This window comes from Conger conger, chromosome 3, assembly GCF_963514075.1.
Source record: "Conger conger chromosome 3, fConCon1.1, whole genome shotgun sequence".
Lineage (NCBI taxonomy): Eukaryota > Metazoa > Chordata > Actinopteri > Anguilliformes > Congridae > Conger > Conger conger.
Window position 1 is genome coordinate 52,522,166 of NC_083762.1, and position 20,036 is coordinate 52,542,201.

The following is a 20,036-nucleotide window of genomic DNA, read 5'->3' on the forward strand; positions in this document are numbered from 1 at the left end:
AACAAACTGCGGCATTGCCAAAGAAAGGGGGTTTCAGGAGGCTGGGTGGGGGAACACAGGCTGGGCACATCCACAAAGTCAGTACCATCCCTTTACAACAAAGCTTTTTCAACAGCCAAACACTCCAAAACAGGGATGAGGACTTCAATAAAAAGACCTAGAAAAAGCAGTACTAAGGGGATTACAGAATTATAAGCATGATGTCAAGCCCTCATTCCAGATGACAACGAAGACTGGAGGTTTTAGATTTAAAATGTAAAATAATTTCAATAGTAATGGACAGGGCATTTAGCTTATGTTTCCTCCAATCTGTTGGCGCTTTCACATTCATTTTTCAGTCCTCCATGGAAACTAACCTTATCCTCTTTGGTTTGAGGTATTAAGGCGTGGGTGTCAGAATCCAGTCCTGGAGGGCCAGTGCTGTTTTTTGGTGCATTTCAGTCACTGATCGGCTGAAGAATACACACCCTGTTCAAAGCCTAGATTGGTTGCTGATTGAAAGGAAATTACATATACCTGCAGACAAAGTGGTCCTCTGAGTTTGACATCCCCGTCTTAAAGCAAGGACATCCACAAAGAAATAACATTTTGTATTTGACATGGATTGTTCCAGTGGTATATCAAATTGAATATTGGGGAAAGAAAACTCCAAAGAAAAGCAAAGCAGCTGATCTCCCTACACATAAAATAAATGCTATAGGAAACAGGTATACATCACGATACATCAGAACAGATACATCAGAACAAAAATCACGAATTTTGAGGCTCAACTTGCCTCGTGCATGTATTAGGTGAAACTTGCACAATGGTGTATTACAATGCAGGAGGTTGGCTGGACAATCTGCATGCATTTTTTGATATTTTTTTCTTAGTATGAAGCCCTGGCATTACGGAGGTGGAAATGTTTTTGCCTCCCATCCAAATTTAATCACCTGTTCAGTTAAATCATGTACTCAAGGTACACCGATTTTTACAATATAAAAATGCAGAAGTTCAGAACAGGGTTGTGTACAACCTAATTTTGCTCCACAAAATATTTCACCTCCTTTGTACGGTCTACCATTCAAGACTCAAGTAATATCAGGATGAAGATGGCTGATACCCTATGTTTTTAAGAATAGGTGCCAGTCCAGGAGGGGTATATGTCTGGATTTCCAACTTCTGAGTTATTATTTGATTATTTGACCCAATAATTTATTGATTTCATGATTGACAAATGCGAAGTCATTATTTTCCTATGTGATCAAATATGTGTAACCTGTATTGGTGTATACGGTTAGCCAAAAGGAGCTGGATTAATTGGTCTAAAGCAAAACCCAGAAAAAGACAGCCCTCCAAGAACAGGGTTCCAAACCTCCCATTTAGAATAATACTGCTGTACGTGTCTGAAAATGCACTTTTCTGTGTTACAGGTAGTAAATGTGTAAAAGTTCTCTACTCATGTTCCACAAGGAACGAGGAATCTGAACTTCAAAACTTCAACAAAGTGCAGACACAAATATGATGTGATGGAGAAGATTGGAATTAACGGTATGAGCACTGAGCAGGAATACGTTTCAAAACTGTTCATGACCAAGTGGTATCCTAATGCTGGTGATGGAAGTGCAAGAGAGACAAAACTCCTTACTCATATAACTGAAGAAAATGTATGCATGTCGACACAACATTCTTAGATTAGCTTTCATTTTCATAGTCAAATGGCCGTAGTGGCTTCAACAGTAGAGGACCCTGCTCCATAATGGTATGGGAGAATATATGGGGAATGGTGGCCTGCACAGATATGGGGGTTAATTCCTCTCTGCAGACATTAGATTCTCTGCAGAAAACCTGAGGTCAAGGGTCTGGGTCACGTTAGCAGCAATGACATCACTAGTACAAAAGCATAATGCGACATTCCACATGTAGACACAATTTGTTGAACTTCATATTGAATGAATATAAATCGGTTTGAGAGTGTGAAATTCAGCATCATAATTGATCTAAAAATAAAAATAAAAAAAAATGCATTAATACTAACGATTCAAAACATGGAATAAAGACATGTACAGAAAGCGGAAATTATATATTTCAGTGATCAGTGACGGCGCCAACCTGAAACGGGCTATAGGGGAGAACAGTCGCAGAAAGGGGTGTGGGAACCCGAACTAGACTGTGGCAATCTGGGTTGGGGATCAATTCCATTTCAATTCAGTCAAATCTCCAAATGGAATTGAAACTCAATTCACATATTAAAAAATAGCAATAATGTTCTAAGAGAATTTTTAATTAATTGCAGTAAATTTCCAAAATGCCTCATATGAAAGTGAATTGATCTCCCATCGTTGGTGAAAATGAACCCCCATTCATGGTTTGCCAGCAGAGGTAAGAAGGCAGGAAGGCAAGTTCAATCACTTATTCAGACCCACAAAAAAGCTGAACATGAGCTTGGCAACAAGTGAGAAAAGTAGTACGTCTACATTCATTAATTTGGGTCTTTTCACTTTGTATCACATTGTCAAAAATGATCTACAATGCCTTTTGAGTTCCTCTGCAACATTAGCATCAAGTGCAATGGCTGGATTAGATGCAATTTATTTGTGTTCATTTCAAAGTACAAAAAAGAAATCACATTCTGTATCTCCAATATAATGGATTAAAGACATGAGAAGGAAGAGGTCACTTAAAATACACAAGTATCTTAGTCAACTTAAGTTTAAGAAGGGAAACAAAGGACACTACATGACACTACACTGAGATGCTACTGTCTGTCAAAGTTAGCAGGGCGATATGTTTGAAAACTGAAGATTATTTTGGAATGCAAAACATTCATTAGGACCCTAACCTAGACTGCATCTGCCAAGACGTTAACTGGTACGTATTCCATAAAACTGTAAATTTCCAAACACAAATGTTAAAGCTACAGTACAATCCAGTCAGCACTGAGATAGGCTGTTCTGAGGAGATCAGAGAGAATGTACCATTTAGCTCAAGCTGTAAACCATCATCACACATGAACTGTGGTCAACAGCAAGTATTCATTCCTCTAAATTTAACCAAAGGATGATGAAGATTTTAAATCTTACGCTGTGTGCGAGTTCTAATCCTTGAGAACTAATCCTCAGCAAACTATACTACGAAAAATCTGTTAAAATACCATCAACATAACAGATTAAGTGATACTAATTAAATATAGCCCTATACGTTCTTTTCTTAAATGATTTTGAAATGTTAATTCACATGAATATTAGTGGCGAGACTTGGAATCGTCAATTGGAAAGAATAATTCATAAAAATGAGGCAGATATGCGCAAAAAAAAAAATAAAAGAAGTACAAAGCAAGAACCTAACGCTAAAGCATCACAGCTGCCCTTCACCACATTAAGTTTCCTAAGAAAATACAGATGTAGAAAACGGGAGTATGAAATCCTCACCACAAAGCCATATATTTACCATGTACAGAGTAAATATTATATTCACTATTGCAAGTATTCTTCTTACTTTATCATTAATCATTACACAAAAATATATATACCTCCAAACAAAAGCCCCTCTGGGCCTGGCTCAGTCAACGAGGGGCTGTACCTGGGCAGGGTTATGGGCAGAGTCCCCCCTCTGAAACAGGGGGAGGAGGCTGTAGCCCCACGCCCTCCCTGTCAGACTCTACCCCTTCCTCTTCCTCTTCAGAGGACTGCCCGTCAGGTTGGTCCTCCAGCTGGAGGCCAGGGGGCCCAGTCCCCTCCCCCGCCCCGGCCCCCTGCACCGGGGAGCACTGCAGACCCTCCAGCGTGTGATTGAGGTCGTTGCGCTCCCTCTGTAGGGCCCTACCCAGGTTTTCCAGTCTCTCCAGTTTTGCCTGGAGGGCCTTGTAGTGCTTGTCTTGCACAGTTTTCTGCAAGGACAAAGATGGGTAGAATGAGCCAATGAGCAGCAGTGGAGGAGACATGAGAATTTTGTCAATGAACGGCAGCTGACCTTGGCCAGACAAACTTGTGTAAAGCAGTACTGACTGCTAAAATCGGTGCCGAATTTGCACTGAAACCAATAAAATCAAATAGATTTGTACAGTGCATTTCATTGAACATCTGTTACAGTAGCCTTCACAGCTGAACCCAACCTAAATTTCCTGGGACAAGGGGGCAAAGGAGACTCCATAGGTGGGCAAAGGGGTGGCCTGTAGTGTAGTGGTTAAGGTAAATGACTGGGACACGCTAGGTTGGTGGTTCTAATCCTGGTGTAGCCACAATAAAATCCGGACAGCCGTTGGGCCCTTGAGCAAGGCCCTTGACCCTGCATTGCTCCAGGGGAGGATTGTCTCCTGCTTAGTCTAATCAACTGTACGTCGCTCTGGATAACAGCGTCTGTCAAATGCAAATAATGTCATGCAAAGGAGAAGAAACTTTGGAGTAAGCCGACTTTACAAAAGAGACTGTCAGTTGGTCGACTCGGTGTGAAACTGTTGTGCATGTGAAGGGATATTTTGAGCATACAAACCTAATTTAAGAAAAATCTATCACCGTGCAAATAATCATACATATTGAGAAAAGGAAAATCAGGTTTGTACACAATAGAAATTTATTTGCATGTGTGCTAAAGTCCATATATGCACTCACATTGCCTGACCTCTTCTCTGCCTGACCTCTTCTCTCCACTCGCTCAAGAGAGCACAGCGTTGAAATTTATTGTATACAAAATGGATGGCACATGTACAGTAAACAGCCAAAAGGGTGATAGAAATAGGCTTTTAGCTCTTTAGTAATAGCCACTTCTAGCATTTGGTAGTTGCCTCTGCCAAATTGACTTAAAAATACCCTAAGATTACGAACCAAAAATGCTAAGGGATTCAAGTCAAAGTAAAAAGTAACATAATGCAAGATACTTAACATGAATAACTTCAAATATACAAAAGGTCCAGTAAGAAATGTTCTGTGATAGGGAGAATTTTTTTTAAAGGTTATTGATCGGAGGGGCATGGAGAATTGACAGACATTTTATCAACATACATACCCCCCCGGTACAAGATGACGCACAGTAAAAAACTCAAAATCTTGTTTTCCAGGAAGTGGGTGGAAAACTTGTGAAAATATTAGTATTACATTCAAATATACACTCAGTGAGCAGTATTTATTACATTAATTTTCTTGACTTATTGTTCTTCTGCTGCTGTAGCCTATCCACTTAGTGGTTTGATGCCGTAGGCTCTGCGTAGATTCGACGCAGAAGTATAAATCAGGCTTTAGACCACACTGGTGCACCCCATCAGACATGCCCCTCTCCAGTCCCACAGCACTGCCTGCCTTACCTCCTCAGCCATCTGAAGCAAGGCCTGGTTGTTGTTCTCCCACTTTGTACGCCACAGCATCAGCTCCTTCTCCAGCTTCTTGATCTTCTTCGTCATCTGTGGGGCAAACAGAGAGGTTTGGCCATTAATGTCTAGAAGAAGGGTGATGACATTTCTTCAGCTCGGGACAGCAAAGTGTTAAATTCCACTCAAGTCTTTAACAAAAATTAACAAAATTAACAAAAATCATGAACACGTCTACAGCTGTAGGCCAACTGCCATCATCTTAAAGCCTGGATATATGAAAAATATTTGCTGGTCCATTGGTTGATCAAGCTTTCATTTGCCTTTGCCTTTTAATCACTAACAGTCCATAGATATGAATCTAAATGTACACATCATTTATGAATGCACTTTTTTTAAACGCATAGAATCCACCCACCTTCTCCATTTCTTGCCGGAAAGTTGTGAACACTTCATTGCTCTTAGCAAGGGTTGTCTGAAACTCCTCAAATTTGTCCATATATAGAGAGAGCTGCATTGAGATGAACGAAGAGTCAAAATCATTCTGTAACTTATATCTTATATAACTTATATCTCTGGTGGGACCATCAAAGCTTTCCTTGCTTCTCACCTGTATTTACACACAAAATAGGCCTTCTACGCCTCCATTTCCAACCCCACCTATACCCTCAAAATGATTCTGGCTAGCTGTTGGTAGCACCATAACAGAATACCGTGTGATAGCCATGATAGGAATGGGGCAAGAACAGCACAGTCTAATATGATTCATAAAACATTTTAAAAAAAAACCTGCAATACCAGTCTAAATTATGCCAAAATGCTCACTAACATATCTTATAGCAAATGCCATATGCAGAAAAGGGTAGCCAACTTTAAAGATGTGACTGAATGAATCAATGACTCAATGCTAGCTAACACCAGTCTGCTCTAGCCTGCCTGGAATTATACAAATGTACATTGTACAATTCTGTATCAGCACAAACGCATAAATAGAATGCAGAGTATGTACCTAAATCTGATCAAATCTCTGTTGTACTCCAATAAGGAAAGAGTCACTCTTTAGTAGCACAGGGCTTTGGGACTGTACCTGCTGTTTGAGCTGGGATTCCTGTTCTTTCATCAGCTCACATTTGTGCTTGGACTCCGTAGCTTCCTTAAGGAGCTGGAAAAGGAGTGGGAGACATTTAGCTCTCACCAGCATAGGGTCTGTTCTGGTGCTTACAAGCTGTGGCAGTTACTATCCACATTCAGCTTTAAAGCCATAGGGTCTCCCAAACCTGACCTTGGAGAGTTATGTCCACCTGGTTTTTGTTTTTAACCTAAAAATCAGTTTAGACCTCAGGAACCAGATGTGGGTTTACAGAGCAATCAATTGCTTTAAAAGAGCACACAGCAACAAAACACCAGCTCTCCCAAGAACCAGGGCAGGGTTAAATAAATAAGCAGCTTAAATACAAATATAATAAACAAGAATCTGGAAATAAAGCAAGAAAATTCGCTAATCGCTGTATCACAAAAGTACATCAATTTATTTGAGCAAAATCCAAGACAGCCGAGGTCAACAAATCTTAAACATGGCCAGCACGGATAATGAACATTACAACGCTGGTTATAAACTCACTCTGCAGATGGCTTTGAGTTTAGTTCCAGGGTTGGCAGTTTGATAGAAAAGGGCCTAAGTTTGTAACAATGAGCCAATCGCACAATCAGTTATAGATTTCATGGTTTCCACTTACATTTTAATTATGACAGGGTTGTGACATGTAGGCTAGTGTATGAAAAAAGAAACGTCAGTTAAAAGGTCGGCATTAATTTGAAAATGAATTTAAATTGCCATGATTTTTGTCACATGAAATCTACACCAAATGCAATTTCCGATTAGATTTTTAATTTTTATGCTTCCAGAAACAGGAACCTCCAATAATACACGTGCCATGTTTGAAGTTAGCCGATTGGTCGGGCACAGTTTAGCGCAGCAGCATAATTGGTCCACACAAAAGGGATGGACTTTCATAATACCAGAAACTCTAGAGAAAGCACGAAGCTAGCTGGCAAACCGACTCAACCTGCTTCGTGTACAGGCCCCAAGTTTCCCAAAACTGCCCCAGGCAGATGCTGCTCTCGGCAACACTCACAAAATCCCTTTCCCTCTGGTGCTTCTCCTCCACCTCCCTCATCAGCTCTGCGGTCCTCTGCAGCTTGGCATCCACCAGTTGCTGCTGTAGCTCCTTGTGCTTGAACACCTTGTCTATGTGCTGAGAGATGAGGGAGACAAACAACTTGATCAGAATCAAATCTCAGCAGCTCCTGTTCAAGTGCATCTTTTACAAAACTTATGCAATAACATTTTACAAATGCAAGTGTGGTTCTGATGTAATTACATACCTTTACTTTGAATACAGATCCAGTTCTGTTAATAATTTGAATCTTTTTTTGCCAATGGAAATGCCTGTGGACACTTTGGAAATATATGCTGAATATAGACAATCTAACAGGCAAATCCTGTCCTGCCAAAGAGAACATGGCTTCGCAATGATATCTGCAATGAAGAAACTAATACCATACTGATGACTCCATTGTTCTTTTCTATGCAAATTTACAAAAACATATGGCACAACAAATACTAAAATGTTTTTGTTGTTACATAATTATATAACAAAAATAATTGTTATATTATAGAATAAAGATTTTCATATGTAAACAAGATTTTGATAGTTTTCCTGCAAGATAAAATAGTTTAAATTTTTATGAGTACAGAAAGGGGTTACAGAACTTTTGCAACATTATGGCATTTATTGTGTGCATTATGTTGATTTTAGGTTCTCATCAAATTCTGATCTAGAAAACAAATTGTTCTTGTTCAGTTTTATGGTCTAAAATTAATCACATCACTCCAAAAATAAAACCCCAATCGACTCAACAAATAATATCAAAGCTATTCAGTTTGCTCGATAGTGACAACAGTGATGTTATTGCTGTGTTTGTGCATACCAAACATACAGGATCTCAGGTAATTTCCTCATTAGCCATACATGTCAGGATTATAGCTGTCTGCTATAAGTCTGGTGAACATACTGATGCTCAGAGTGATAAACCCACCTGCTTTTGGAATGTCCCCAATATATTCAACAGTACAGGCACTGAACAGATGCTCATCCAGAGTGACCTACACAATTTTTTTTACATTTACACGTAGTATCCATTTATACAGCTGGATTAGGGATGTTCATGATTAATCGATGATCAATTATTTGCCGTTTAGAATGTGATTGATCAAGTTAAACTACCAAATGAACCAATTTGGAGTAGATCAACTGTCGCGTTTTTGCTGAAATGCCGCTATAATTTAATTTCTACACAAGGTGATGCACTGTGGCATCGTGCAGCATACTAAGCAGCATTTAATATAGCACAAAACAAGAGCGATCAAAAAATGGGTGATTCCTCTGACATCTACAATAGTGTGGCTGATGGCGGAATCACATATCAGTTCTGTGAGAAGAATACATTAGCTACAAGCCACAAAGCTTCTGCAGGCGAAGCTGAAGACAAACTTGGAAAAGCCTGTGTCGTGGATAAAACCTTGTGATGCCAGTAACGTACCGTACCCAGATATATCGGTTAACTGGAGTCAGCCAAGTGATTAAATCAAATTAATGTTTATTTGTCAAATGCGCCAATAACATGCAGCAGCCAGATAGGCATTTGTTAGCTAGCAGGCAATTAAATACTTAACGTCCCTGTGAGTGTCCTTGTGTAGATAGGTGAAGGGAAAACAGTGAAACAAGAAAGTAACACTAATGTTTTGACAAACTATCTCTAGGCTAAAATCATGGCTAACATTAACAAGCACAATGGTTACTTTTCTGTAATCCTTGCTGCAGTAGTCTAGCTACTGTTAGTTGGTCTAAGGTGATTCAAATGAACAACGACAGGGGTGCCCAATCATGTGCCATGGTGGGCCAAGAGTTTTCAGGTTTCACCTATTACTACAATGGCTGAATTAGTTCCCTCCTGTCAGGTTGAATGGGAGTTAATTAGAGAAATCGGCTGTGATTGGTTGGAATGAGAACCTGCATACTCTGCATACCCTCCATGGCACATGAATGGGTACCCCTCGACAACAGGGACGTGGTTGAATAATTCCACAAACTGACCTCTCAGCATCAGACAAATTACCAAGCTGGCACATCCCTGGTGTGGCCCCATCACTGGGACAGAAAGTATTACACCAAGACAGCCAAGCAAGAGCATCTTAAGATCTCATACATCTGACCATCTGGGTTTCTGAGACGGTTTTGCCATCTGCATGGATTTGCAAGGCCACGCCCCCAGGCTCACCTCCTCCCTGAGCTCGTACTGCTCAATGAGTTTCTTCAGCTTTTCGGCAAGCTCGGCGTTCTCCTGCCGCAGCTTGCTGTTGTGCACGTTGTGCTGCTCCATCTGGACCTCGATCTCATTGAGCGTCATCTGAAAGTGCAACGTGGCTTCCTTGCGCCTGTCCTCATACTCCCGGGATTTCTGGGTATTTTCCTCCTGTGTAGAACAAAGCACTGTTTAGTAGAACGACATGATACACCAACACAGGCAATTGATCAATCATTTGTAAGAAAATGGTAGGATCACACTTGCAAGGACATAAGGACCAATTAGAACCCTTTTAAATCTGGTACGTGGGGATTTTTCTCCCCGTTCCTGACCCCATAATGGTAATAGGAGAGTACAGTTGCTTACTTCCCCCTTGGTGGCGGGGGGGGCACATTTCTATTATGTAATGATGGTAATCAAGGAATAGGGGAATAGCTTGTGAGATCTCCAGTCCAAGTCCAAATTGGACGCATGGAATAAATCCACCGTATCTACTAAAATTGAAAAGCAGATGTTTGCAACCTTGTCCTGGGGGTGTACTACGATGGAAGCCTAGAAGCTTAACATATCATGTTAATTCAGTCCCAGCCCAGCAAACCTCAAAGGGAACATCCTAGAGACCCCCCTTTACAAGGAGATAATTGGTTGAAGGACGGTGCTTTTATAACCAGAATATAAACTGCCCCGGCCAGGTTAGGCATGCAGCATACGTTGCGCGTTTGGCTGTTTGGCATGGTCATGAAGCAAACTCAGTAATCCAGCTTTGTGAAACACCCCCCAGGTGAGGTTGAGGTGGGTCAATGAGCAGCTTTAATTGATCAATTAAGTGCTCAGTAACTGTGACAACAAAACCTGTGCGCTCGCTCACCAGGACCAGGGCTGCAGATCCCTGGCAAAATATGAACATACCCAAACGTTACAGTGGTGTACACGACACCAAAGATAATAAAATGGGGATAAAGCAGTCATGACTTCACCTTACCAGAAGAAAACAGGGAGGATCTCCACGCAATACACAATACATGGACTACAACCAATAGAACACCGTATCCACCAATCACCATCAATGTTGTTCTATGGCAGTGGTTCTCACTGTTGGTCCTGGGAGTATACTACGAAGCAAGACTGCGGGGTTAACAAGGTAACTGAAGCTCTAATCCTGGGTTTCCCGCACTATGAAGCTGAGTTCGTTTAAATCTGGATATATTGCCATTGTTTCATGTTCTAATTTTGTATCCATCCATTATATTTATTCATATCAGTTTTTTTCTCAGGCGAGAAATATGCCATTCAAGTAGCCTACAGCCCAAGTTATACTGCCACTTTTACAGGAACACGCACAGATCATGGTTAATAAAGCCTGTCTACACTTAGCAAGTTGGTAACCACCTTCATAGTACCGGTTAAGCCCGATAGCGGTCGTTTGATTTTGTGAAGCAAAGTTACACAAAGAAACCCTGGGTATCTTAAACTCCCTTTACCGTGTTACTTGGGTCTGAATTGGTTCCTGATATTAAGGTGAAAACAAAAACCAGCAAACCCTGTGGCTCTCTAGGAGAAGGAGTGAGAACCACTGTTGGGCTTTCAAAAGTATCAAAAGTACTCAGAATCCCCTCGGTTTTCTACGAGTAAGGTGGCTGACGCATCCCTTTTCATGGTCCCTCTCCCTGCCGCACCTTCAGTGTCTTGTTGTGTCTCTGCAGCTCCCTGCACAGGCTCTCCAGCTTGCTGCGTGCCAGAATGGCCTTGCTGTGCTCGCCCTGCAGGTGGATCTTCTCCTTGACGATCTGAGACTGCTTCTTCTGCAGCACCTTCATCTGCTTCTGCATGCTCCGGCTCTCCTCCAGCTGAGGGACAGGAGAGTGGGAAGGCTTTAAGAGAAGTCCCTAATCCTGACCCCAGAGCAGCCTGTGGTCAGCTATCGGTGTTCTCTGCTCTCATTTAACAATTTCATCTGATAATTATTCTAAAGCCTACATCATTTCATGCAGGAAATCATTTTACAACAGCTCGGAAAAATAGCAGTTAAATAAGCATACTTCTACCAAAGTTGCAATTGTTTTACTTGAATCAGTATGGAATATTAATCAAAAGCTCCAAGATGACATGAAAAGCCCAAAAACGCAAACAATATGCTTGTGGGCCTTTAAATTGATAAAAAAAAACTGAAGTTTTTGAAATTTTGAATTTGAAAACTGCTCACCAGGTCAGCGTATTTCTTGCACAAGGCAGCCAGTTTCTCCTCCGGTGATGCCAGTGTGTTCAGGGCTTGCATTAACAACAAAACCTCTTTTCCTGTGGTAAAAGAAGTGACAGACATTGCTGCACTATGAATTAACAGTCACCTCTCACCTCAGTTCACATGCGTACAGCATGACAAATGAAGTATTTGGAAATTGAACAAAATACATTTACAAAGACACTACACACTCGCTTACACAATGTTTATGCAATAATTAATCAGTTTCAGGGAAGATTAGTCGGTCAAACAGCCCAAATCACTAATCGCTAAAGATATATAATAACAATATGTGGCATGGATAAATATACAAACTAGCACTAATAATGAACAGTTAAATGTTCATAGTTGTAAAGTGATTTGTGCCATTCATAAACTTTGCTAGGTGTGTAAATGTTCAGACATCCAATTAATTGTGCCGTTTGTACACATGGGTCACAGGTCAACCACACATTATCCATAAGCCTACCTAAACCTTTCTTTTCCTTTGTTTTTTCACCGTCAGGGTCGAGCTCTCCGTCAGGGGGGTCGATACGGCTGTCCTCGCGCCCCGGGGTCTCCCCCCTGGACTCCTCGCTGCAGCAGGCAATGGACAACTCTCCAAGGCCTTCCAGTGCAGCACGGCTGGAGCTGTCCAGGTCAGGGAGGGAGCAACTGCTCCCCAAAAGCCCCCGGGACGCCACCTGCATCCCACAAACCCCGGCTGTCTCCATGAAAGAGCTACCAAACTGATCCAGAGGGACAGTCAGAGAAAAATCGACATAATCGGTCAGATTTGAACCTGAAATTAATCCAGAGACCTACACAGAGAAAAAGAAGCATCTTCACTCACAACGAGTTTCGAGGGGGAAAATAACTGAATTGCCAATAACAGTTTGTGGCTAAATGGTGCAGTTGCTGCACAATTTTCTAACCTGAATTTCCCCTGGTTTAAAAAAATGCTAACTGTACGAAGGAATGCGCATTAACGTTACCGATTGCTATGAAGTCCGTGTGCCCCCGAGAGTTTTTTTAAAAAGGAAAGAGCCCTTTCTCCCGTAAACAACTCAAATCTTAGTATATAAAAGGCTTCGAACTTGTTAGACTTTACATCAAACCCTTGATTCTACTTCATGTTACTGCAGTCTTTCGAGACAGGATTCATAACGCCTGTGAAGTTTAACCACGTGCTTGACAGAACAGGATCAATACCAGCGCCGTCTACAACCACATGGTTGCCAATTCCAGTGCTAAATCCGAACTGGTTAACGTGAAGTCGAAACCAAGATTGGTTTTCCTGTGGCGACGTTAGCAAATGCCGACAGTAAACTATTGGTACACGGACCGCCACCGCCGCCGCCGCCCTCCGACCCGCAAAAAAGAGCAATCCAACTCGCATCTAACTGAACTCGTTACCGATGTTAATCTAGCTAACTCACGAACCAGTTCCACTGCGTTAGATCCACTACGGTCTATTCATCATTTTTATTTGAAGCATTTGCCAAGTATGGATATGCTTATACAACATATTAGTTGCCACTAGCTGGCTAGATCGCCAAGATTCGTTGCATGCTTCTCCAGCCAACTAGCCACTTTATCTCTCGCACAATACTGAAAGCACATTTCGCAACACTTATTTACATGAAACTGTGGCTAGTCAAGTTAACGAAAAAGAAATGAAAGGAGAGGCTACGTAGTGACAGTACAAGGAACAACTTTAAACAAGTAAAAACCGATTACTGTCACTAGACAGATGGTTAGCTAGCTAGATAACATTATATCAGTCTGACGACAGCTTGTGCCAATTCGTAGTAACATTACATACGTTTCAAGGCTAGCTCTCTAGCAGTTGAAGAGTTGTGTTGATCAGCTAACGTTAGTTGAAGCGATTTATATAATCCCTTTAGGGCCTTGATGGGACAAGCAATTTAGCTGGATGCGCTACACACATGATGAACTTTACATTATCTAGCTTAGCTAAGTTACCTATCGTAAATGGGACTGCTTTCGTTACATAGCTAGTTTAGCTTGATAGGAACGATAACATTGGTGTGTCATCAGCTAACTAGGTAGAGCAAGCTCGTGCAAAGTTCCTGTCAGAATGTTCAACAGCATGCGTACACCAGCTAGGACATTTGCTATAAAATAATGCGTAGCTTTGCTAACTTGGCTACAGATACAAACGTGAACGCAAACAACCTGCTGAGGACAGTCCACTTCTTGCTAGCTAGCGAGCTAGTAGCAGCATTTCCTGGTTTTCAAATGCTTGTTTTACAGACCCACACAGTACAGTCACCTGGACATCCAAACTAAACATTTGATTTGGGGTCATTCTCGCATGAATTATATCACTGTACAGTTTGAAACAATGTGAGCAGAACAATCGGTACCTGGTTGTTTTCTGGGTTTAAATCGACCCTGGCATCAGAATGCGTCGCCATGTTGTGACGAAATATAAAGTGGGGAAATATCTCGCTAGCTATATAAGAAGGGGAGGGACTTTAGCAAGAGTACCGACTGCAAATCCAGTAGAGTTAGAACTAAGGTTACAACACCTGTGTGGGCTATTTATTGACTTTGCAGGGCATACATTTCGTTCACGCTAACTAGTATGTTGTCGCACTTGTGCGTGGAAATGACACATAGGACTACTGTGAGTCACCGATGATGATATAATTGTTATAATTAAGAAGATTACACTCTATACCAGCCGACGAGAACTTGCCTTCCATAAGCCTTCGGCTAACGCTAGTGTCTAAGTTCAACATGAGTTCAACTCAATGTATCAGTAAGGTTCATGATTAACTTGGGAGATCTTAAGACCAGTTTTGCAGACAGGTTAAGTTGAGTCCTCGACTAAATTCAATTCCACCCATGTAAATTCTGACTAAGACCAGTTGGGATTCTAAAATTATTTTAGGTGGTTTAATCTGTGTTCTCGACACTTCCAGCTGATGCAAGCGGGGCCTCTGGGATAAATAGGTCATATGACCAGATTTGACTGTAAATTGTGCCTACAGCACAATCCACAACAACATTGAGATTTATAAACTTGAAATTATCGTGAAAATATCCGTACCTTTACACATGCTCCAGACCATCCATACAAACTATTCTTTGTGACTGTTCAGCTGTACTTTCCATATGTCAACAGGCATTATATCTGAAGAGCATAAACATGTAGCCTATGAACTGGGCAGTGCCTTTGTATCAGTTTGGTTGTTTAAAAGCAATATGTGAATAATATAGACAGCATTCTAACATATAAATGTTATCCCCTTAAGTCTCACTGGCCAGTGTGGGTTTTCTTTTTGCATTCATTCCTTTTTTCACACTGAAATTTTCACTATGGTAACAGGATCTACCCTTTTAAAAGCGTTAAAACCCATGGTTCAACAGTACTGTGCGAAAGTTTTGGGCAGGTGTGAAAAAAATGCTGTAAAGTAAGAATGCTTCCAAAAATAGAAATGTTAATAGCTTATTTTTATCAATTAAGTGAGTGAACAGAAGATAAGTCTAAATAAAATCAATATTTGGTGTAACCACCCTTTGCCTTCAAACAAACATCAATTCTTCTAGGTACACTTGCACAAAGTCAGGGATATAGTCCAGTGTGTGATTAACCAATTATACCAAACAGGAGCTAATGATCATCAATTTAATATGTAGATTGAAACACAATCATTAACTGAAACAGAAACAGCTGTATAGGAAGGTTAAAACTGGGTGAGGAACAGCCAAACTCTGCTTCCACGGTGAGGGTGCTGAAGACAGTTTAATGCCAGAAGTCATAGACCATAGCAAAACTGAGCACAGCAACAAGACACAAGGTAGTTATACTGCATCAGCAAGGTCTCTCCCAGGCAGAAATGTCAAGGCAGACAGGGGTTTCAGATGTGCTGTTCAAGCTCTATTGAAGAAGCACAAAGAAATGGGCAACATTGAGGACCATAGACGCAGTGGTCGGCCAAGGAAACTTGGTGCAGCAGATGAAAGACACATCATGCTTACTTCCTTTCCCAAACGGAAGATGTCCAGCAGTGCTATCAGCTCAGAATTGGCAGAAACCAGTGGGACCCAGGTACACCCATCTACTGTGCAGAGAAGTCTGGTCAGAAATGGTCTTCATGGAAGAATTGCGGGCAAAAAGCCATACCTCCATATATATATGGTGCAGTGGGTAGCACTGGGTCTGGCTCAGGTGCGGCACAACCTTGGGTGAGAGCTATTCTGCCGGATGTCCAATTTGTTTGTCACAAACAAACAGGTCACATTAAGTAGCTTACTGTTATTTCATATTTCATTAAAACCTGATATTATGTAACTTTACGACAGCTTTCCATTTCGATAGCATTAGCTAGCTAGCTAACTATAATGTTATTTGTTCCAATTAGCAAGCTAGCTAACATTGGCTATAACATAAACCTGAGAGGAATACTGTTTGCTAGCTAGGTCACTAACAAGTGTTTATATACATCTAGCTGCAAGTATATCTGTATCTCAAAGTAGTTTGCTATGTTGGATGATTTGTTAAATATAAGTTAGACAAATTATAATATAACGAATATAAGTTAGCCAGTAAGCAGGATCCCCGCTGTGCGTACTCCCCCTGCCCGCAAAGTTTTCCAAGATCTGATAACTGTAGAAAGTATGAAAAAAAAAGTTTATAATGTCCTGCTTTTGTTTTATTATTCTGAGCTGAAGAGATAGGCTACTCACCTTTTTAGCTTTAGAAGCGTCTCCTGCACACTCTGAGAGTAAACTATTGGTGTTTGTGCAATGTGGCTGGAGGTAAAGCAATAATTTCTGTGATACATCATATGGAAAAAGGCTCATATGAAGTATCAATTGCGCAAAAACGAATGGATGTCAATTTGAAAATTAATTTTGCAATTACATTTATTACAGGCTATGGACTTGCAGTAGAAAAATGAGGTAACAAGCATACAAAATACTTTTGTCATCCATCACTATGGTAAAATGACAAAGAACTGTCAATTCAAAAGAGACAGATGTTAATTGATGATCACATGTCTGTTAATGAGTACAAAGAAATACAAAAACAGATAAACATACCACTTAGCACCCATGGATGGTGAGGAAGATGGTAAGGGAGGACATAAAGAACCGAAGGATCCTGATTCACGAATTGCAGAGATTGGTTGCATTAGGTCACCAAGTCTAAATAAGAACCAAAAGATGCCACTTCCATACCAACAAACTATTTAGAAGGGTTGCACAAAGACAGCACTTACTGAGCACAATAAACAAAACCAATCTGGAGAAGTGCTATGGTCAGATGAGACCAAGATTGAACGATGTGGCCATACACACCGTCAACATGTTTGGCAGCAAAAAAGGAATGCATACAAGGAGAAACACCTCATACCTACTGTCAAATAGGGATGAGGTGAGGTGATGTTTTGGAGCCAGTGGTCCAGGGACATTATTTATGGCCTGGTGTCCCACAGGTCTCAGTTCTTGGTCCCCTCCTCTTCTCTCTGTACACCATGCCTCTTGCATCTGTTATCTCTTCACTTGGCTTTTCTTAACACTCATATGCCAATGACAACCAACTCTTTCTTTCCTTCCCTCCGGATACTCAAGTCAAATGCCAACCAAGTCACCATGCAGATCTCTGCCTGCTTGGTTGACATCTCTGCGTGAATGACCTCCCACCACCTGAAATTAAACCTTGGCCTCTCCAACAATTGACAACTGCAGGTTCGCAACAGATGCCGTGGCCATCATCTCCTGATGGAGAAAGCCACCCAGATCCTCGTCCAGGCACTCGTCATCTCTTGTCCGGATTATTGCAACTCCCTTGTGGCCAGTCTCCCAACTTGTGCCATCAGGCCACTCCAGCTGATCCAGAATGCTGCAGCCTGCCTGACCACCACTCAGCCCAGGTTGGCTCACGTCACCCAACCTTTAATTGCCCTCCACTATTGCTCCACTATTGCTGCATGCATCCGCTTCAAGCAAAATCCCTCCCTGTATTTCGACACAGGCTGAAAACACACTACCTTAGTCCTCCCACCTGATTTACCCCCCTCAATATCCCTTTTCTATCCCCTATATAAAAATAATTCCTTTACAATGACTGTTGCTGCTCTAAATGCATGTTTTGCCATTTATGTATTTGATGCTTTTCACATGTTGTGGAACTTGTGCACTTTGTCACTTTGGATTAAACGTCTGCTAAAATGTATTTAAGATCACAATGAATTAAGGCACAATGAATTAAGGCACAATTAATTCAGTACCAGGAAATTTTGGCCGAATATCAGGCTGTCTGTGCTAGGAAGCTGAGACTTGGTCATAGGTAAGTAGAACAATGGGTCTCATGCAAGAACATTTTCATATTTGTAGCATACATTCCTGTATGAGTCACTCTTGCATGAGGCCCATTGATTCCAAAAATAAATAGGTCCATAATTCCTTAACTTGAATCAACTGTTTAGATCATGATCTCCTTTTTTGACAAAACTGCCTTCAACCTTTTAACATTTTAACATTTGTCTATGCTGGGCTATATTTCTAATATAGGTACATTAAGTTTTGTTGGGATTCAACCAACATGCTCCCTTGATTTTGCTATTGGCCTAAATGCAAGTGTTTTATATTTTCTTCACAAACGCCATTTGCTTTCTGAACTAACCAAACTGTGAAGACAAAAATGTTCTTGCTTAGTCAAGGATAAATGCTGACTGGATTCCAGCCAAAGGTTTCTTAAATGTACCTGCCAATTACATGTGTAGGCCTACTAATAAGACTATTGTTAAGTGTTTTACTGCCCTTGAGGTCTGTCTGCAAATTCAAATAGCAGTGGATATTAATAGGACCCGTCTCCCCATAAAATATCATGAAATGCTAATGAAACAGGAAAAAGCACCAGGGACACTAGACAATGTAGGTAATCTGAATTTAAATGAGAAAGCGGTGTAATTGATGCAGAATATTTTATTTCATAATGCTAAAGAGAACGCTAAGGACATTTGGTTGGTTGAGTCAGCACCAGAATTACTGGCTAAAAAGGAAGAAAAATATAATAAACAAAGATAATAATCTACAGTGGTCTCCAGAATTACTGGCACCCCTAACTGAATGTTTCAAAACCAGGCATACATTTAAAAAAAATCTATTTCACCGAAATCAAGGTTTCTTGTTATTGGCACCCCTGGTTTAGTGGTGTAAAGTCTTGATCCCATGGTATGCAACCATAATTAATTGTTGAATCACTGCCAATATGGTTGTGTATACAATGAAATTGCATTGATTGTTATTGTTTATTGTATGCAGTACAGGGCACTGAGTATGATACTTTATGAGTATAATAAATAATAAATACACATCAGCTAGATACAATCCTGGTTGCATTAAGGCCATTTACAGTATATTGAGGGAGTAGGCGTTTTTGAGAATATTATTTTGTTAGTCTTATTCAGCTGAAACTAAAGGTGAGATCAAATAAATAAATACATGGAATAATGCTGGAAATGTACAGACCCCTTCACTTTTTGCACACGTTATTGTGTTTAAAATAGATAGAAATGCCATTCTAGCCCATCAATCTTTACTCAATAATTATTACAAATCAAGAACTGAAATCCCAGATCCTTTGGTGTGGCACTCCAAATTGTGGTCAGGTGCATCATGTTTGCTTTAATTATCCTTAAGGTGTGTCTAGAACTTAATTGGAGTCCACCTGTGCAAACTGAATTGATTGGACATAGTTTAGAAAGGCACACACCTGTGTATATACAGTGCCCTACATAATATTTGGGACAAAAACCCATCATTTATTTAACTTGGTAATAAAAGATTTTGTATCACAGATTTGTAATAAAAATGGTCAATTTCCCAAGAAATCACATGGTTAAAAGCACAGATTTTAAGAAAGGGAATTTTTATACATTTTGGTTTCACCATGTAGAAATTACAGCAGTGTTTATACATAGTCCCTCCATTTCAGGGCACCATAAGGTTTAGGACACAGCAATGTTACATAAATTAAAGTAATCATTTAGTATTTTCTTGTATATCCTTTGCAAGCAATGGCTGCTTGAAGTCTGCGATTCATAGACATCACCAGTTGCTGGGTGTCTTCTCTGGTCTTCTGTGGAAAATCAAGACATGTGTCCCAAACATTATGGAGGGCACTGTAAG

General features: G+C 40.7%; 1 protein-coding gene across 2 annotated transcripts; it reads right to left on the reverse strand.

Moving 5' to 3' along the window:
• Positions 1-2,555: 2,555 nt before the first annotated feature.
• On the reverse strand, positions 2,556-14,397 carry txlng (taxilin gamma). Of its 2 annotated transcripts, none has more exons than XM_061237059.1 (10): positions 14,258-14,397; positions 12,358-12,616; positions 11,853-11,944; positions 11,326-11,496; positions 9,623-9,817; positions 7,417-7,536; positions 6,369-6,443; positions 5,700-5,792; positions 5,279-5,374; positions 2,556-3,868 (listed from the first exon to the last, which is right to left on the reverse strand). In XM_061237059.1, exons 1-10 carry the CDS (start codon positions 14,306-14,308, stop codon positions 3,572-3,574), a joined length of 1,449 nt encoding a protein of 482 aa, XP_061093043.1. In that variant the 5' UTR covers positions 14,309-14,397; the 3' UTR covers positions 2,556-3,571. The 2 variants fall into 2 exon arrangements, with proteins under 2 accessions (XP_061093043.1, XP_061093044.1); XM_061237060.1 differs by having other exon boundaries at positions 12,358-12,571; positions 14,258-14,387.
• Between the last annotated feature and the right edge of the window lie 5,639 nt (positions 14,398-20,036).